General features: G+C 40.5%; 2 protein-coding genes across 2 annotated transcripts; both read right to left on the reverse strand.

Annotated features, from left to right (window-relative positions):
* Positions 1-7,854: 7,854 nt before the first annotated feature.
* LOC138912973 (uncharacterized) lies at positions 7,855-10,650 on the reverse strand. Its single transcript, XM_070215028.1, has 3 exons — positions 10,225-10,650; positions 8,462-9,212; positions 7,855-8,321 (listed from the first exon to the last, which is right to left on the reverse strand). The coding sequence occupies exons 1-3, from the start codon at positions 10,648-10,650 to the stop codon at positions 7,855-7,857; spliced, it is 1,644 nt and encodes a 547-aa protein (XP_070071129.1).
* Positions 10,651-12,876: 2,226 nt separating this feature from the next.
* On the reverse strand, positions 12,877-17,523 carry LOC138912974 (uncharacterized). The gene is made up of 2 exons (XM_070215029.1): positions 16,543-17,523; positions 12,877-13,026 (listed from the first exon to the last, which is right to left on the reverse strand). Exons 1-2 carry the CDS (start codon positions 17,521-17,523, stop codon positions 12,877-12,879), a joined length of 1,131 nt encoding a protein of 376 aa, XP_070071130.1.
* Between the last annotated feature and the right edge of the window lie 1,161 nt (positions 17,524-18,684).

Below are 18,684 nucleotides of genomic sequence, written 5' to 3' on the forward strand. Positions count from 1 at the left end.
GCCCCTTTGACCATATTGTAATATATTCTAAGGCCCCTTTGACCATATTGTAATATGGTCTAAGGCGCCCTTTGACCATATTGTAATATGGTCTAAGGCGCCCTTTGACCATATTGTAATATTTTCTAAGGCCCCTTTGACGATATTGTAATATGTTCTAAGGCGCCCTTTGACCATATTGTAATATATTCTAAGGCCCCTTTGACCATATTGTAATATGGTCTAAGGCGCCCTTTGACCATATTGTAATATGTTCTAAGGCCCCTTTGACGATATTGTAATATGTTCTAAGGCCCCTTTGACCATATTGTAATATGTTCTAAGGCCCCTTTGACCATATTGTAATATGTTCTAAGGAACCTTTGACCATATTGTAATATGATCTAAGGCCCCTTTGACCATATTGTAGTATGTTCTAAGGCTCCTTTGACCATATTGTAATATGTTCTAAGGCGCCCTTTGACCATATTGTAATATGTTCTAAGGCGCCCTTTGACCATATTGTAATATGTTCTAAGGCCCCTTTGACCATATTGTAATATGTCCTAAGGCGCCCTTTGACCATATTGTAATATGTTCTAAGGCCCCTTTGACCATATTGTAATATGTTCTAAGGCGCCCTTTGACCATATAGTAATATGTTCTAGGGCGCCCTTTGACCATATTGTAGTACGTTCTAAGGCCCCTTTGACCATATTGTAATACGTTCTAAGGCGTCTTTTGACCATATTGTAATATGTTCTAAGGCCCCTTTGACCATATTGTAATATGTTCTAAGGCCCCTTTGACCATATTGTAATATGTTCTAAGGCCCCATTGACCATATTGTAATATGTTCTAAGGCCCCTTTGACCATATTGTAATATGTTCTAAGGCGTCCTTTGACCATATTGTAATATGTTCTAAGGCCCCTTTGACCATATTGTAATATGTTCTAAGGCCCCTTTGACCATATTGTAATATGTTCTAAGGCCCCTTTGACCATATTGTAATACGTTCTAAGGCCCCATTGACCATATTGTAATATGTTCTAAGGCGCCCTTTGACCATATTGTAATATGATCTAAGGAGCCTTTGACGATATTGTAATATGTTCTAAGGCCCCTTTGACCATATTGTAATATGTTCTAAGTACCCTTTGACCATATTGTAATATGATCTAAGGCCCCTTTGACCATATTGTAGTATGTTCTAAGGCCCCTTTGACCATATTGCAATATGTTCTAAGGCGCCCTTTGACCATATTGTAATATGTTCTAGGGCGCCCTTTGACCATATTGTAATACGTTCTAAGGCCCCTTTGACCATATTGTAATACGTTCTAAGGCCCCTTTGACCATATTGTAATACGTTCTAAGGCGTCCTTTGACCATATTGTAATATGTTCTAAGGCCCCTTTGACCATATTGTAATATATTCTAAGGCCCCTTTGACCATATTGTAATATGTTCTACGGCCCCTTTGACCATATTGTAATATGTTCTAAGGCCCCTTTGACCATATTGTAATATGCTCTAAGGCGCCCTTTGACCATATTGTAATATGCTCTAAGGCGCCCTTTGACCATATTGTAATATGTTCTAAGGCGCCCTTTGACCATATTGTAATATGTTCTAAGGCCCATTTGACCATATTGTAATATGTTCTAAGGCCCCTTTGACCATATTGTAATATGTTCTAAGGCCCCTTTGACCATATTGTAATATGTTCTAAGGCCCCATTGACCATATTGTAATATGTTCTAAGGCCCCTTTGACCATATTGTAATATGTTCTAAGGCGCCCTTTGACCATATTGTTATATGTTCTAAGGCCCCTTTGACCATATTGTAATATATTCTAAGGCCCCTTTGACCATATTGTAATATGTTTTAAGGCGCCCTTTGACCATGTTGTAATATGTTTTAAGGCCCCTTTGACCATATTGTAATATGTTCTAAGGCCCCTTTGACCATATTGTAATATGGTCTAAGGCGCCCTTTGACCATATTGTAATATGTTCTAAGGCCCCTTTGACCATATTGTAATATGTTCTAAGGCGCCCTTTGACCATATTGTAATATGTTCTAAGGCCCCTATGACCATATTGTAATATGTTCTAAGGCGCCCTTTAACCATGTTGTAATATGTTCTAAGGCCCCTTTGAATATATTGTAATATATTCTAAGGCCCCTTTGACCATATTGTAATATGTTCTAAGGCCCCTTTGACCATATTGTAATATGTTCTAAGGACCCTTTGACCATATTGTAATATGATCTAAGGCCCCTTTGACCATATTGTAGTATGTTCTAAGGCCCCTTTGACCATATTGTAATATGTCCTAAGGCGCCCTTTGACCATATTGTAATATGTTCTAAGGCCCCTTTGACCATATTGTAATATGTTCTAAGGCGCCCTTTGACCATATAGTAATATGTTCTAGGGCGCCCTTTGACCATATTGTAGTACGTTCTAAGGCCCCTTTGACCATATTGTAATACGTTCAAAGGCGTCTTTTGACCATATTGTAATATGTTCTAAGGCCCCTTTGACCATATTGTAATATGTTCTAAGGCCCCATTGACCATATTGTAATATGTTCTAAGGCCCCTTTGACCATATTGTAATATGTTCTAAGGCGTCCTTTGACCATATTGTAATATGTTCTAAGGCGTCCTTTGACCATATTGTAATATGTTCTAAGGCCCCTTTGACCATATTGTAATATGTTCTAAGGCCCCTTTGACCATATTGTAATATGTTCTAAGGCCCCTTTGACCATATTGTAATACGTGCAAAGGCCCCATTGACCATATTGTAATATGTTCTAAGGCGCCCTTTGACCATATTGTAATATGATCTAAGGAGCCTTTGACGATATTGTAATATGTTCTAAGGCCCCTTTGACCATATTGTAATATGTTCTAAGGCCCCTTTGACCATATTGTAATATGTTCTAAGGCCCCTTTGACCATATTGTAATATGTTCTAAGGACCCTTTGACCATATTGTAATATGATCTAAGGCCCCTTTGACCATATTGTAGTATGTTCTAAGGCGCCCTTTGACCATATTGTAATATGTTCTAGGGCGCCCTTTGACCATATTGTAATACGTTCTAAGGCCCCTTTGACCATATTGTAATACGTTCTAAGGCCCCTTTGACCATATTGTAATACGTTCTAAGGCGTCCTTTGACCGTATTGTAATATGTTCTAAGGCCCCTTTGACCTTATTGTAATATGTTCTAGGGCGCCCTTTGACCATATTGTAATACGTTCTAAGGCGTCCTTTGACCATATTGTAATACGTTCTAAGGCGTCCTTTGACCATATTCTAAGGCCCCTTTGACCATATTGTAATATGTTCTAAGGCCCCTTTGACCATATTGTAATATGTTCTAAGGCCCCATTGACCATATTGTAATATGATCTAAGGGCCCTTTGACCATATTGTAGTATGTTCTAAGGCCCCTTTGACCATATTGTAATATGTTCTAAGGCGACCTTTGACCATATTGTAATATGTTCTAAGGCCCCTTTGACCATATTGTAATATGTTCTAAGGCGCCCTTTGACCATATTGTAATATGTTCTAGGGCGCCCTTTGACCATATTGTAATACGTTCTAAGGCCCCTTTGACCATATTGTAATACGTTCTAAGGCGTCCTTTGACCATATTGTAATATGTTCTAACGCCCCTTTGACCATATTGTAAAATGTTTTAAGGACCCTTTGACCATATTGTAATATATTCTAAGGCCCCTTTGACCATATTGTAATATGTTCTAAGGCGCCCTTTGACCATATTGTAATATGTTCTAAGGCGCCCTTTGACCATATTGTAATATAATCTAAGGCCCCTTTGACCATATTGTAATATGTTCTAAGGCGCCCTTTGACCATATTGTAATATGTTCTAAGGCCCCTTTGACCATATTGTAATATGTTCTAAGGCCTTTTTGACCATATTGTAATATGTTCTAAGGCCCCTTTGACCATATTGTAATATGTTCTATGGCCCCTTTGACCATATTGTAATATGTTCTAAGGCCCCTTTGACCATATTGTAATATGATCTAAGGGCCCTTTGACCATATTGTAATATGTTCTAAGGCCCCTTTGACCATATTGTAATATGTTCTAAGGCGACCTTTGACCATATTGTAATATGTTCTAAGGCCCCTTTGACCATATTGTAATATGTTCTAAGGCGCCCTTTGACCATATTGTAATATGTTCTAGGGCGCCCTTTGACCATATTGTAATACGTTCTAAGGCCCCTTTGACCATATTGTAATACGTTCTAAGGCGTCCTTTGACCATATTGTAATATGTTCTAAGGCCCCTTTGACCATATTGTAATATGTTCTAAGGCCCCTTTGACCATATTGTAATATGTTCTACGGCGCCCTTTGACCTTATTGTAATCTGTTCTAGGGCGCCCTTTGAACATATTGTAATACGTTCTAAGGCGTCCTTTGACCATATTGTAATACGTTCTAAGGCGTCCTTTGACCACATTGTAATATGTTCTAAGGCCCCTTTGACCATATTGTAATATCTTCTAAGGCCCCTTTGACCATATTGTAATATGTTCTAAGGCCCCATTGACCATATTGTAATATGTTCTAAGGCCCCTTTGACCATATTGTAATATATTCGAAGGCCCCTTTGACCATACTGTAATATGTTCTAAGGCGCCCTTTGATCATGTTGTAATATGTTTTAAGGCCCCTTTGACCATATTGTAATATGTTCTAACGCCCCTTTGACCATATTGTAAAATGTTTTAAGGACCCTTTGACCATATTGTAATATATTCTAAGGCCCCTTTGACCATATTGTAATATGTTCTAAGGCGCCATTGACCATATTGTAATATGTTCTAAGGCCCCTTTGACCATATTGTAATATGTTCTAAGGCCCCTTTGACCATATTGTAATATGTTCTAAGGCTCCATTGACCATATTGTAATATATTCGAAGGCCCCTTTGACCATATTGTAATATGTTCTAAGGCGCCCTTTGACCATGTTGTAATATGTTTTAAGGCCCCTTTGACCATATTGTAATATGTTCTATGGCCCCTTTGACCATATTGTAATATGTTCTAAGGACCCTTTGACCATATTGTAATACGTTCTAAGGCCCCTTTGACCATATTGTAATACGTTCTAAGGCGTCCTTTGACCATATTGTAATATGTTCTAAGGCCCCTTTGACCATATTGTAATATGTTCTAAGGCCCCTTTGACCATATTGTAATATGTTCTACGGCGCCCTTTGACCTTATTGTAATATGTTCTAGGGCGCCCTTTGAACATATTGTAATACGTTCTAAGGCGTCCTTTGACCATATTGTAATACGTTCTAAGGCGTCCTTTGACCACATTGTAATATGTTCTAAGGCCCCTTTGACCATATTGTAATATCTTCTAAGGCCCCTTTGACCATATTGTAATATGTTCTAAGGCCCCATTGACCATATTGTAATATGTTCTAAGGCCCCTTTGACCATATTGTAATTTATTCGAAGGCCCCTTTGACCATATTGTAATATGTTCTAAGGCGCCCTTTGACCATGTTGTAATATGTTTTAAGGCCCCTTTGACCATATTGTAATATGTTCTAACGCCCCTTTGACCATATTGTAAAATGTTTTAAGGACCCTTTGACCATATTGTAATATATTCTAAGGCCCCTTTGACCATATTGTAATATGTTCTAAGGCGCCATTGACCATATTGTAATATGTTCTAAGGCCCCTTTGACCATATTGTAATATGTTCTAAGGCCCCTTTGACCATATTGTAATATGTTCTAAGGCCCCATTGACCATATTGTAATATGTTCTAAGGCGCCCTTTGACCATATTGTAATATGTTCTAAGGCCTCTTTGACCATATTGTAATATGTTCTAAGTCCTCTTTGACCATATTGTTATATGATCTAAGGCCCCTTTGACCATATTGTAATATGTTCTAAGGTCCATTTGACCATATTGTAATATGTTCTAAGGCCCCTTTGACCATATTGTAATATGTTCTAAGGCCCCTTTGACCATATTGTAATATGTTCTAAGGCGCCCTTTGACCATATTGTAATATGTTCTAAGGCGCCCTTTGACCATATTGTAATATGCTCTAAGGCCCCTTTGACCATATTGTAATATGTTCTAAGGCCCCTTTGACCATATTGTAATATGTTCTTAGGCCCCTTTGACCATATTGTAATATGTTCTAAGGCGTCCTTTGACCATATTGTAATATGTTCTAAGGCCCCTTTGACCATATTGTAATATGTTCTAAGGCCCCTTTGACCATATTGTAATATGTTCTAAGGCCCCATTGACCATATTGTAATATGTTCTAAGGCGCCCTTTGACCATATTGTAATATGTTCTAAGGCCCCTTTGACCATATTGTAATATGTTCTAAGGCGCCCTTTGACCATATTGTAATATGATCTAAGGCCCCTTTGACGATATTGTAATATGTTCTAAGGCCCCTTTGAGCATATTGTAGTATGTTCTAAGGACCCTTTGACCATGTTGTAATATGATCTAAGGCCCCTTTGACCATATTGTAGTATGTTCTAAGGCCCCTTTGACCATATTGTAGTATGTTCTAAGGCCCCTTTGACCATATTGGAATACGTTCTAAGGCGTCCTTTGACAATATTGTAACATGTTCTAAGGCCCCTTTGACCATATTGTAATATGTTCTTAGGCCCCTTTGACCATATTGTAATATGTTCTAAGGCGCCCTTTGACCATATTGTAATATGATCTAAGGCCCCTTGACGATATTGTAATATGTTCTAAGGCCCCTTTGAGCATATTGTAATATGTTTTAAGGAACCTTTGACCATGTTGTAATATAATCTAAGGCCCCTTTGACCATATTGTAATATGTTCTAAGGCGCTCTTTGACCATATTGTAATATGTTCTAGGGCGCCCTTTGACCATATTGTAATACGTTCTAAGGCCCCTTTGACCATATTGTAATATATTCTAAGGCCCCTTTGACCATATTGTAATATGTTTTAAGGCGCCCTTTGACCATGTTGTAATATGTTTTAAGGCCCCTTTGATCATATTGTAATACGTTCTAAGGCGTCCTTTGACCATATTGTAATATGTTCTAAGGCCCCTTTGACCATATTGTAATATGTTCTAAGGCCCCTTTGACCATATTGTAATATGTTCTAAGGCCCCTTTGACCATATTGTAATATGTTTTAAGGCGCCCTTTGACCATGTTGTAATATGTTTTAAGGCCCCTTTGATCATATTGTAATACGTTCTAAGGCGTCCTTTGACCATATTGTAATATGTTCTAAGGCCCCTTTGACCATATTGTAATATGTTCTAAGGCCCCTTTGACCATATTGTAATATATTCTAAGGCCCCTTTGACCATATTGTAATATGTTTTAAGGCGCCCTTTGACCATGTTGTAATATGTTTTAAGGCCCCTTTGATCATATTGTAATACGTTCTAAGGCGTCCTTTGACCATATTGTAATATGTTCTAAGGCCCCTTTGACCATATTGTAATATGTTCTAAGGCCCCTTTGACCATATTGTAATATGTTCTAAGGCCCCTGTTTGTGGGGAAAACAACGAATATGCCATCCTTATTTTAGTTATAAATAAAAACGCACGAATAGGTTCTATTATATGTATATCATTTATCATGTATTATCAAACGGACTGTGTTAAAGTTGGCTCCACGCCATTAATATATATATGCAGGTCTACAAAGTAGTCGCTGAATAGATAAGCGACAGCTTTAGGAGAATGAGAGAGACGGCGACAAAAGATAAGCAAAGAGCGCTGCAGGTGCCGTCGTACACCTATGCGCGCATGACTAGGCGCTGGCGCTCTGCTCCGAACATACTCCCCCCGTTGGAAGAGGTAAGGTTCCAACTATCTCGGAATCGATGGGCAGAACGGCTAGTTTGGCGACGGCTCGCTTGATCAGAATCGTAGCTACACGGACCATAGCTACTCTGATGACTCCGTCCCCGCCGGGTATGACTTCCTCGATGCGCCCAAGCTGCCATCTCAAGGGTGGAGCGTTGTCCTCCTTCAGCAAAACTATACTTCCAACCTTGATGTTAGACGTTTCGACGCGCCACTTGCTTCTCTCTTGTAGAAGGGTTAAATACTCGCTGCTCCATCTTTTCCAGAAATGTTGCTGCATCTGAGTCACACGCTGCCATCTGCTGAGGCAGCCTACGCGAAGATGAGTAATGTCAGGCTCAGGAAACTTAGTGAAGCTGCAACCCTTTAGGAAATGCGCCGGTGTTAGCACCTCAAGGTTTTCAGCATTTTCTGAAATTGGACAGAGTGGACGTGAGTTAAGGATGGCAGAAATCTCATATGCAAGAGTTCTTAATTTATCGATGGCTAAGATGGATGCACCGACGACTCTGTAGAAGTGAAATTTAGCTGATTTCACAGCAGCCTCCCACGCGGAGGGATGAACTTCCAATCGATCCCATCGGCTAAGCAGACTGAAGATATCGATCTTGTGTGCTGCTCGCTCAAAAAGAGCTCTTTCAGCTCGGCAAGCTCGCTCTTTGCACCGACAAAGTTGGTAGCATTGTCGCTCCAAATGGTACGAGGACTGCCTCTTAGGCTGATGAATCTCCTCAGCGCTGCGATGAAAGAATCCGTAGTGAGATCCTTGACCACTTCCAAATGAGCGGCCTTCGTGGAAAAGCAGACAAAGACGGCGATATAGCACTTGTGGGGTGCCTTATTTCTGACCTCTGCCTTATGATAGAATGGCCCACAATAGTCCACTCCTGTGGTATGAAAGGCCGGATTGGGCTGCACTCTATTTGCTGGCAGGCTACCCATGACGTGCTCCCAAGTAACAGGCTTCATTCTGAAACATCGGACACATTTGTTGATAACGCTGGCGACGAATTTGCGGCCTCCAATCGGCCAGTACCTTTGCCGCAATGCGGCAAGCAGCGCCTGCGATCCTGCATGCAAATATTTCTCATAATAGTAAACAATGATCGCCTTGGTGACTGGATGATCCTTGGGCAACAGTATCGGATGCCTCGTATCATAGTCCAAGTTTGAGTTCTGCAGCCTTCCACCAACGCGAAGTAACCCATCGGAGCCGAGTACAGGTCTAAGTGAGACCAGCTTGCTTTTCTGTGGAAAGGGCTTGCCCTGGCAAAGAGATACGTACTCCTTCGGCAAGTTAACCTGTTGAATGCCCCTTAAAAGAAGTACAGTCCCAGAGTTGATCTCCTCTACCGAAAGATGACCTTTTAACGGCGCAGATTTGGCTCTGCAGTTTGAAATGAACCGATAAATGTATGCAAATACGCGCTGCAACTTATCGAAAGAGTTGAGGAATTTGCAGTTTGATAAACTGTCTATGCAAACGGTCCCAATCAGCGCCACAGAACGGCGCTCTGGAAGATCCTTTACAGAGTCTAGCAGGGACGGCCAATTCGACGAACTTTGCAGAAGGAATGGAGGCCCGTTAGCCCAAAGAGAATGTTCCAACAATTCTCTCGGGGTACATCCTCGCGTTACGACGTCTGCCGGATTCAAGTTTGTAGGAACGTGATGCCAAGTCATATCTTTCGTCATCTCCTGAATTTTCGCGATTCTATTTGATACGAAAACATTAAACTCCCTCGGAGGTTGCCGAATCCACGCCAACACAATAGACGAGTCCGACCAGCAATGAAAGGTGCAATCGAAATCTATGGCTTCCTTGACGTTTACTATTAGCTCAGCCAATAAAAGCGCTGCGGAAAGTTCTAATCTTGGAATTGTTAAGGCCTTCAATGGAGCTACCCTTGACTTGGCACAAAGCAGATGAACTTTCGATTCTCCATTGGTCTCCGATCGCAAGTATACCACGCCCCATAAGCTGACATGCTAGCATCGCAGAATCCATGCAACTCAACGGCGGCCCTTGGTTGCAGTACGAATCGTGGAAATTTAAAGTTCTGTACGACCGATAACTGTGAGGTCAACTCCCCGCTGACGAAAGAATGGGCTCCGGCAGTGCGTCATCCCAATCCACGTTCGCACTCCATAGTGATTGCAGAAAAATCTTACATTTTGTGATAATTGGAGTTATTAAACCGAGTGGGTCATAGAATTTGGCAATCGTTGACAATGCAACCCGCTTAGTTGGTCGTTGGTTAATTGGCAGTTGAGAAAAATTAAATAGGAGTTGATCAGAAGATGGATCCCAGACTAGTCCCAATGCCTTGGCGACATCCGATCCATCGTGAAATTTGATTAGCTGCTCCTTGTCGCATTCAGACTCTCCTTCCAGGGCTGATGACTCATTCGAACACCATTTGCGGATTGGAAAGTGGCCTCGCGACAGTAGTTCCTTCACCTGACGACGAATTTCTCTCACCTCTTCAACTGAGTCCCCACCAGATATTAAATCATCTACATAGAAATCTCTACGAACAATTTTTGATCCAATAGGAAATGATTCCTCCTCATCGTAAGAGAGTTGATGCATGGCCCTTATAGCCAAGAAGGCAGCTGGCTTGGTTCCATAGGTCACCGTGTTCAATTTAAAAACGCTCAACTCTTCTGTGGAGTTCTCTCTCCAAACGATGCACTGCAAAAAGTCATCCGGGTACGAAAGACGCACGCAACGGTACATCTTGCAGATATCTCCACAAAGGGCAACTTTAAAAAATCGAAAGCGAAGCAGTATATTGAAGATTTTTTGTTGAATTGTTGGTCCTGCCAGAAGTAAGTCGTTCAGAGAGCTACCAGAGGTTGACTTGGCAGATCCATCAAAAACGACGCGAAGCTTCGTAGTCGTGCTCTCCTGCTTATGTACGCAATGGTGGGGCAAAAAGAATTGTGTATCTGACGGTTCCTTTGCTACAAGAGACATGTGACCTAAATCAATATACTCCTTCAAAAATGCTGAGTATTGAGCTTTCAGGGCTGGGTTTCTATCTAGTTTAGCTTCCAAACTCTTGAAGCGACGACGAGCCAGGCAATAAGAATCACCTAGAGATTCAAATCCAGAAGTGGACAAGAGACGAACAGAGTATTGGCCGTTTCCAAGCCTAGTGAAATTTTCAGTAAAAAGCTGTTCACATCGCAAGTCTTCCGGCAATAAAGATGGCTTAGACGAAGTGAAGTCCTCAATTTCCCAAAAACGCTTTACTATGGCGGCAAGTGTGTCATCGGAATGGTCAGCTGGGTCCTTGATGCTGGCTTGCAAAACTGATTTATGAGTTGGCATACTCGATGATAACCCTCCAGAGACTATCCAACCAAGTTTGGTGTTCTGAAGAGTTGGCAAAGCCCTATCCAAATGAATTTGTCCCGTAGAAATTATTTCGAAAAACAACCCAGCGCCAAGTAAAAGGTCAATTCGTTGTGATTAATTGAAATGAGGATCCGCGAGCGAAATGTTTTGCGGTATCCTCCATGATACTGCATTAATACTGAAATGGGGCTGATAGTCAGTAATCCTGTGAGTCACAACCGCTGTGAATGCCGCACGATAGCTTGCATCCCGTGATTGCGCAAGAATGTCGACAGTCTTATCAGAGATCATGGAAGATTCTCCTATCCCAGAAATCGAGGTTTGCGATCTTCTATGATTCAAATTTAGTTGGCTAGCTAAACGAGAGGTTATGAAGTTAAGCTGGGAAGCCGAATCTAAAATTGCTCGGCAAGGCATAAATGCTCCAATTCTATTCCTAACGTAGATAATAGCAGTTGGAAGCAACACGTAGTCGATCGGCAAAATATTTGAGGTTTTGGGTGGAGGGCTTAGTACATGACGATTAGGATGCGAGAATACTCTTTCGATTTAGCGTCGCTTGTGAACGGTTGTGTTTACCATTGTGCTCTGAGTTTTTGTTTTATATTGTGTTATTTCCGCAAGTATTTTGTGTTTATTTACTAACAAAGTTTAGCCTAACAATCGTGTTAGTGATTTTCATAGATCTCCCAGATTACGGGTACGTGGTTATAGTTATTTTAACATTTCCATTTGATTTATTTAATTTCTTGGCTTTGTTAGTGTAATTTGCACACTATAAATTGGCTCTTATATTCTCTCTCTTACTCTTACTCTCTCTCTCTCTGCCGCTCTATTATAACTGTAATTTCACTCTCTCTGAACCTGCCGAATTTCTTGTAGACCTATTCTCATAGTCTCTCTCTCTCTTGCTTGCTTGACATTTAACTGTTCGTGCGTTGAGTTGTTTTTGGTGCCCCACAAGCCACGCTCAGTCGATAGAAGCCTTTTCTCTCGCGCTCTCTTTCGATTTAATTCGCGATCTCGCGCTCTTATACTGTTTGTGTTTTTGTGATTTTGTGGTTTTGGAATTTGATCCCAGTGCCAAATTTACTTGAGGTATTTTTTTATACTTTTATATACTTTTTATTTTATTCTCTTTATTCTCTATTTTTCTTATAATGACTCCTATCTGTACTAAGAAAAATTGTAGGACTTCATCTAATGACCCTTTTGTTTACTGTTGGCTCTGCGAAGCAATGATGCATTCTAAATGTGCAGGATTTACTGGCAGAGTTAAAGACTTTATTGAAATGCGGATTGGTCTCATGTGGGTATGTGAGCACTGCAGGGATTTGGCAGTTGAGATGAGCAGCTTTATGAGGCAGACTCGAGACGGCCTATGTAATCTTTCACGAGTTTTTAAACAGCTCAATGATGGATTTAATTCCGTATGTGAACAATTTAATAATAAAAAATTATTAACCGAGTCGCCCAAACGCAAAAAAGCTAGCTCAACGACAGTAAAGGCGAGTGTTGAATCCACTTTAAATCCAAACTTGGTAGCTGCTGCAGTTTCTGGTGACACAGGGGTAAGTGAACCACCTGTGCCAATGGATACTGCTAGTTCAGGTGTAGTCCCTGTCCCTGTAGCCCCTGTATCTGAATGTCAGGCTCCAGATCCGGCGGAATCAACCAATCTGGTGCCGACCATACCCATAGGTACAGTGGGCGCCGTTTCTGTCGCTCAGCCGAATGAGGTTCAGGCTGCTGCTGGGGGGCGTAAAAATCTCTCAGTTGTACCCAGACGTACAGCAGGTGCCGCTTCTGGCTCTCAGCTGAGTGAGGTTCAGACTGCTGCTGGGGGGCGTAAGAAACTCTCAGTTGTTCCACATAGGAAGCAACTATTTGTTTCAAGATTTACGCCTGATACCACATCTGAGGATGTTTTGGAATTCATTCGTGAAAAATTCCCATCTGAGGATATTGCGGTTGAACAATTTCGATTTTCATACGCCCGTAGGATATCGTCTTTCAAAATTTTTGCTCCGCCTGATGTGTTTAAAGAACTGCTTTCTGAAAGCTTCTGGCTTAATGATGATCTGGTTATAAAAGAATTTGTTCCTAATAAACCAAGAACAAATAATAGGCCTTCCACGGTGCCAAAAAACTGAAAAGTTTATTATTGGCTTACCAAAATGTTAGAGGACTTAACATGAAGCTACCCAAGCTTTATGCTGACTCCTCGGCATTTACGGACGATATCATAGCTTTTACAGAAACTTGGCTGAAACCAGAGATAACAGACTCTGAAGTTCTTGCAAATAATTTTAATACCTACAGAACTGATCGCCTTACCCGTAGGGGGGGCGGCGTTCTAATTGCTGTTACTTCTACCCTAAATTCTGAGAGAATTCACTCTCATGTCCCTAGTGACATTGAATTTGTTGGTGTGAAAGTTACCCTCCAATCCTTGTCTATCTTTATTACATGTTCCTATATTCCACCTGGCTCTGACCTTATAATTTATGAGCAACATCTAGCAGCTATTAAATCTATTCTATCCTTTCTTTCCAATAGAGACCTTTTGATTGTCTTGGGTGATTTTAATCTCCCGGATATTTCTTGGTCCCCTCCTTCTGACTCACTTGTCGCTCTACCCTTATCCGCCCATGACTTTGTGGATGGCCTTTTAGAATTATCGTTACAGCAAGTTAGCTTTATACGTAATTCATTAAATAGACAATTAGATCTTGTGTTTGTTTCAGATCCGTCTGAAGTCACAGTATCTAGAATTGACGCTCTTGTGGTACCAGAAGACCGATACCATCCAACTATGGAATTGACAATTTGCCTCCCCTACCTTGATACCCTCTCTCCTTTAGTCTCTCCAACGAAAATGAGAAGCTTTCGTAAATGTGACTTTAGTAAACTTAACTTAATGATTTCTCAATATAATTGGACAGAATTTTATAACTGTATGGACATCGAAAGTGCCACTGAACTGTTTTATAGCGTTCTAAACACTTTTTTTAATGAATGCGTTCCTGATAGGCTTCCTCCAAAGCCAAACAGGCCCCCTTGGTTTACAAATGCGCTTCAACGACTTAAAAATCTTAAATCAAACACTTATAAAAAGTATAAAAAATCGGGTAGGCCATCCGATTTTTCGAAATATGTGGTGGCTCGATCTGATTTTAACGTTCCTAACAGTCATTGCTATTCTATGTATTTAGATCGCTGTAAATTTGAATTTTCAAATGACCCGAAGCAGTTTATAACTTTGTCAACGCAAAGCGAAAGTCATCAGCTTTGCCTTCATCGGTTCGATTTAACTCAATGGAGGCATCGACTGACTCTGAAATTGCTGATTTATTCTCTGACTTTTTCCAAACTACTTATAGCTCTTCTTCATGGACAGAATCAAATTACCGTAATCCCTTAAATAGGGCAAATTGTATTTTTTCCCCTATAATTACCGAAAGTTCTCTTTTAAGAAATTTAACATCAACAACGCCAACTTATTCTCCGGGTCCTGATGGACTTCCTGGGTGTGTGCTTAAGTTTTGTGCATCAACCATCTGCAAACCTATTCTTAAACTTTTTCAATTGTCTATTTCATCATCAGTTTTTCCAACTATCTGGAAGGATTCTTTTATTATTCCACTTCACAAAAAGGGTGCGAAGGCGGATGCCCAGAATTATAGAGGTATTTCTAAATTGTCGGCTATTCCAAAAGCCTTTGAACGTATTATCACTTCTCATTTGCAACATTTATGTTCCTCGCTAATATCACCGTGTCAGCACGGTTTTGTTAAGCGAAGATCGACTACCACCAACCTACTTGAATTGTCATCAATTGTAATAAATGGATTTAACAATAAAATGCAGACTGACGTTGTATATACAGATTTCAGTAAAGCCTTTGACTCTGTTAACCACTCTCTTCTTTTATTCAAATTAGATTTGCTTGGCTTTCCATGTAATCTATTAACTTGGATTTCAAGCTATTTGAATGGGAGGACTCAGAGGGTTATATTTAAGAACGCTGTTTCAAAAACGATCCATGTGACATCTGGAGTACCTCAGGGTAGTCATTTGGGCCCTTTGCTGTTTACTTTGTTTATTAACGATCTTCCCTCTATTGTAACACATTCTCGTGTACTAATGTATGCTGATGATGTTAAGCTTTGTTTGACTTATAATAATATAGAGTCTGGTTTTGGCTTACAATCAGACATTGATCATTTTCAAGTATGGTGTGAGTATAACCTCTTAAATTTGAACTGCCTAAAATGCAACGTAATGACCTTTTATAGGGTTACCCCAACCTTTATAAGTTATTCGCTTCAGAATTTGCCACTTGACCGTATATATTCAGTAAATGACTTAGGCGTTCTTTTGGACCCGAAGCTTAAATTTGACTGCCACATAATGTCGACAGTCAATAAAGCTATGAGTGTTCTTGGGTTTATAAAGCGTTGGTCAAAAGAATTTGATGACCCTTATATAACCAAATTATTATTTACCTCCCTTGTCCGTCCTATATTGGAATATTGTTCTTCGGTTTGGAGCCCACAATACCAAGTCCACATTGACCGTATAGAGTCGGTACAAAAAAAATTTCTCCTTTTTGCCCTTCGTAGTTTGAACTGGGATCAAAACGTAAGGCTACCTTCCTACCAGAGTAGATTATTATTGCTTAATCTGCCCACACTTGCAAATCGTAGAAAAATGCTGGGTACCATTTTTATGCATAATCTTATAAGAGGTGATATTGATTCTGTAGAACTTGTTAGCCGCCTAACTTTTAATGTTCCCGTTAGACTAACACGTAATTATCAACCTCTTAATTTACCTCGATGTACATCAAATTTTGGTCTGCACGAGCCCTTTCGCGTTCTATGTAATAACTATAACGTTCTTTATCATTTAATTTGCACATCAACTTCTATCCCGGTATTAAAAACTAACATTTTAACTCATTTGCTTCACTGCTAACTGCATGTTTTTTTTTTATATTATTTGTCCCGTCTTTATTGGTTTTATGTATTCTTCCTCGCGAACTCGCATTTTTGCCCAAATTTACAAAAGGGCCCCGCGCGTAACAAGCACGTGCTTGGTGTCGTTGGGCCACTTGTTTGTACTTCTCGTAGTGCATCAACGTCCATCATCATACTTTGGCAAATAATGATCCCGTGCATCGCAAAATAAACATATCAAATGATTTGAGTTAGTAGCAGCAGCAATAAGTGCATTTTGGTTATATTTGTGCAAGTTTTTTCCCACCTGCTGGCCTGGTGTTTGGGTTACCAAGGCTTGATCCAAGTTTTCCATCATCCTGCATCTCTTTTCCAAAAACGACTCCTTAGCATCCCAGGTGGACAGCTCAGTTATTGACAAATCATCTTCCCATTTTTCTTGCGTCCTCTGATCCAGTTTCCGAGTGACGATGTGAATTAAAAGTCCATCCAAAATTTGTTGCGTAGTGGCCAGGGTTCGAATTGCCCGCAGATGCGAATTCATGCAATCACTGAGCTCCCGAAGACCCTTCGACGATCCCTTCTCGACACCCTTTAAACCAAATATTGCCTGAACGTGTGCCTGAAAGTGTAAAACTTTATTATCAAATCGATTAACCAGCAAATTCATAGCCTCTTTGTAATTAGCATTCGAGGGTTCAAGCGAGCGTATGGTTTCCAGGGCCACGCCGCCCAAACTCGAACGCAAATATTGTAGTTTTTCAATGTCACTTAGCTCATCATCATTTCCGATGACCGTATTGAAAGTCGCAAGAAATTCGGGCCACTCAGAGTAGGATCCATGAAAACGAGCAATTTCCATATTTGGCAACCGGGGCTTCCTAGATCGAAAAGAGAGATCCGCATTATTAGTGAGATCAATAGATGTTGAGTTTGCAACGTTTGAAGCCGGCAATTGCGACTTGCAATGAGCAGCCAAGCCTCGATTTAGTTTCGCCTTCACATCCATGAAAGCCTCGGCAAATTCAATCCGATGGTCGCTCGAGATCTCTGCAAAATCCAGTCTTTCCAACGATGTCTGCGCAGAATCAAATGCCTGGTTTACGGAATTGATCCATTCCATTCGCGCTAGCAAATCAGCTTCGTCAAACTGATTAATCGCCTCAGGGTTTAAATAAAATTTCATCGAGTTAATTTGCCGCAGAGTAGATTGGGCTTTGACTCGGTAGTAGTCAACGTCACTTGTGGATTCATTTTGAGCCCGAACCGAGTTTTCCGTATCAGGCATTTTTATTTTGATCACAAGAAAAAAAGATAATAAAATAAAATGTCCGACCGCGTTAGAGGCACGAAACACCTTATATTTTTTACCGCGAAAATGTAGAGGTTAACAACCGTCGCCGAAATGCAACGGAACCTTTAACTTGGTTGTTGTTGTTCTTGCCGATGAATTGCCTGCCTAGCAACAGCGGATTTATGTAACTGGCAACGAATGTATGTATGGCTATATGTACATATATATATGTAATATGCGCTTTTACCAACGATACACTGGCTAAGTATTATTTGCACAACAGTTTTGGTGTTTTTTCACAGCGCGAAATGCACAAAAAATCAAACGGCCAGCTGTGCACTTTTATATGCACAAATGTTTGTTCGTGTGTTTGTGACCGAATGCACGAAAACGACAGCGAAACAAAGCGTTTGTTTAAACTATATTAAACAATCGCGAGACCGAGTTGCAGACTCCGATAAAAACTGCTATCACGTCGGGGTCACCAAATGTTTGTGGGGAAAACAACGATATGCCACCCTTATTTTAGTTATAAATAAAAACGCACGAATAGGTTCTATTATATGTATATCATTTATTCGGAGCGGCAAACGGACTGTGTTAAAGTTGGCTCCACGCTATTAATATATATATGCAGGCCTACAAAGTAGTCGCTGAATAGATAAGCGACAGCTTTAGGAGAATGAGAGAGACGGCGACAAAAGATAAGCAAAGAGCGCTGCAGGTGCCGTCGTACACCTATGCGCGCATGACTAGGCGCTGGCGCTCTGCTCCGAACAGCCCCTTTGACCATATTGTAATATGTTCTAAGGCCCCATTGACCATATTGTAATATGTTCTAAGGCCCCTTTGACCATATTGTAATATGGTCTAAGGCGCCCTTTGACCATATTGTAATATGTTCTAAGGCGCCCTTTGACCATATTGTAATATGTTCTACTCCTCTTTGACCATATTGTAATATGATCTAAGGCCCCTTTGACCATATTGTAATATGTTCTAAGGCCCCTTTGACCATATTGTAATATGTTCTAAGGCGCCCTTTGACCATATTGTAATATTTTCTAAGGCCCCTTTGACCATATTGTAATATGTTCTAAGGCGTCCCTTGACCATATTGTAATATGTTTAAGGCGCCCTTTGACCATATTGTAA

Source organism: Drosophila takahashii, chromosome 3L, assembly GCF_030179915.1.
Source record: "Drosophila takahashii strain IR98-3 E-12201 chromosome 3L, DtakHiC1v2, whole genome shotgun sequence".
Taxonomy (NCBI): Eukaryota; Metazoa; Arthropoda; class Insecta; order Diptera; family Drosophilidae; genus Drosophila; species Drosophila takahashii.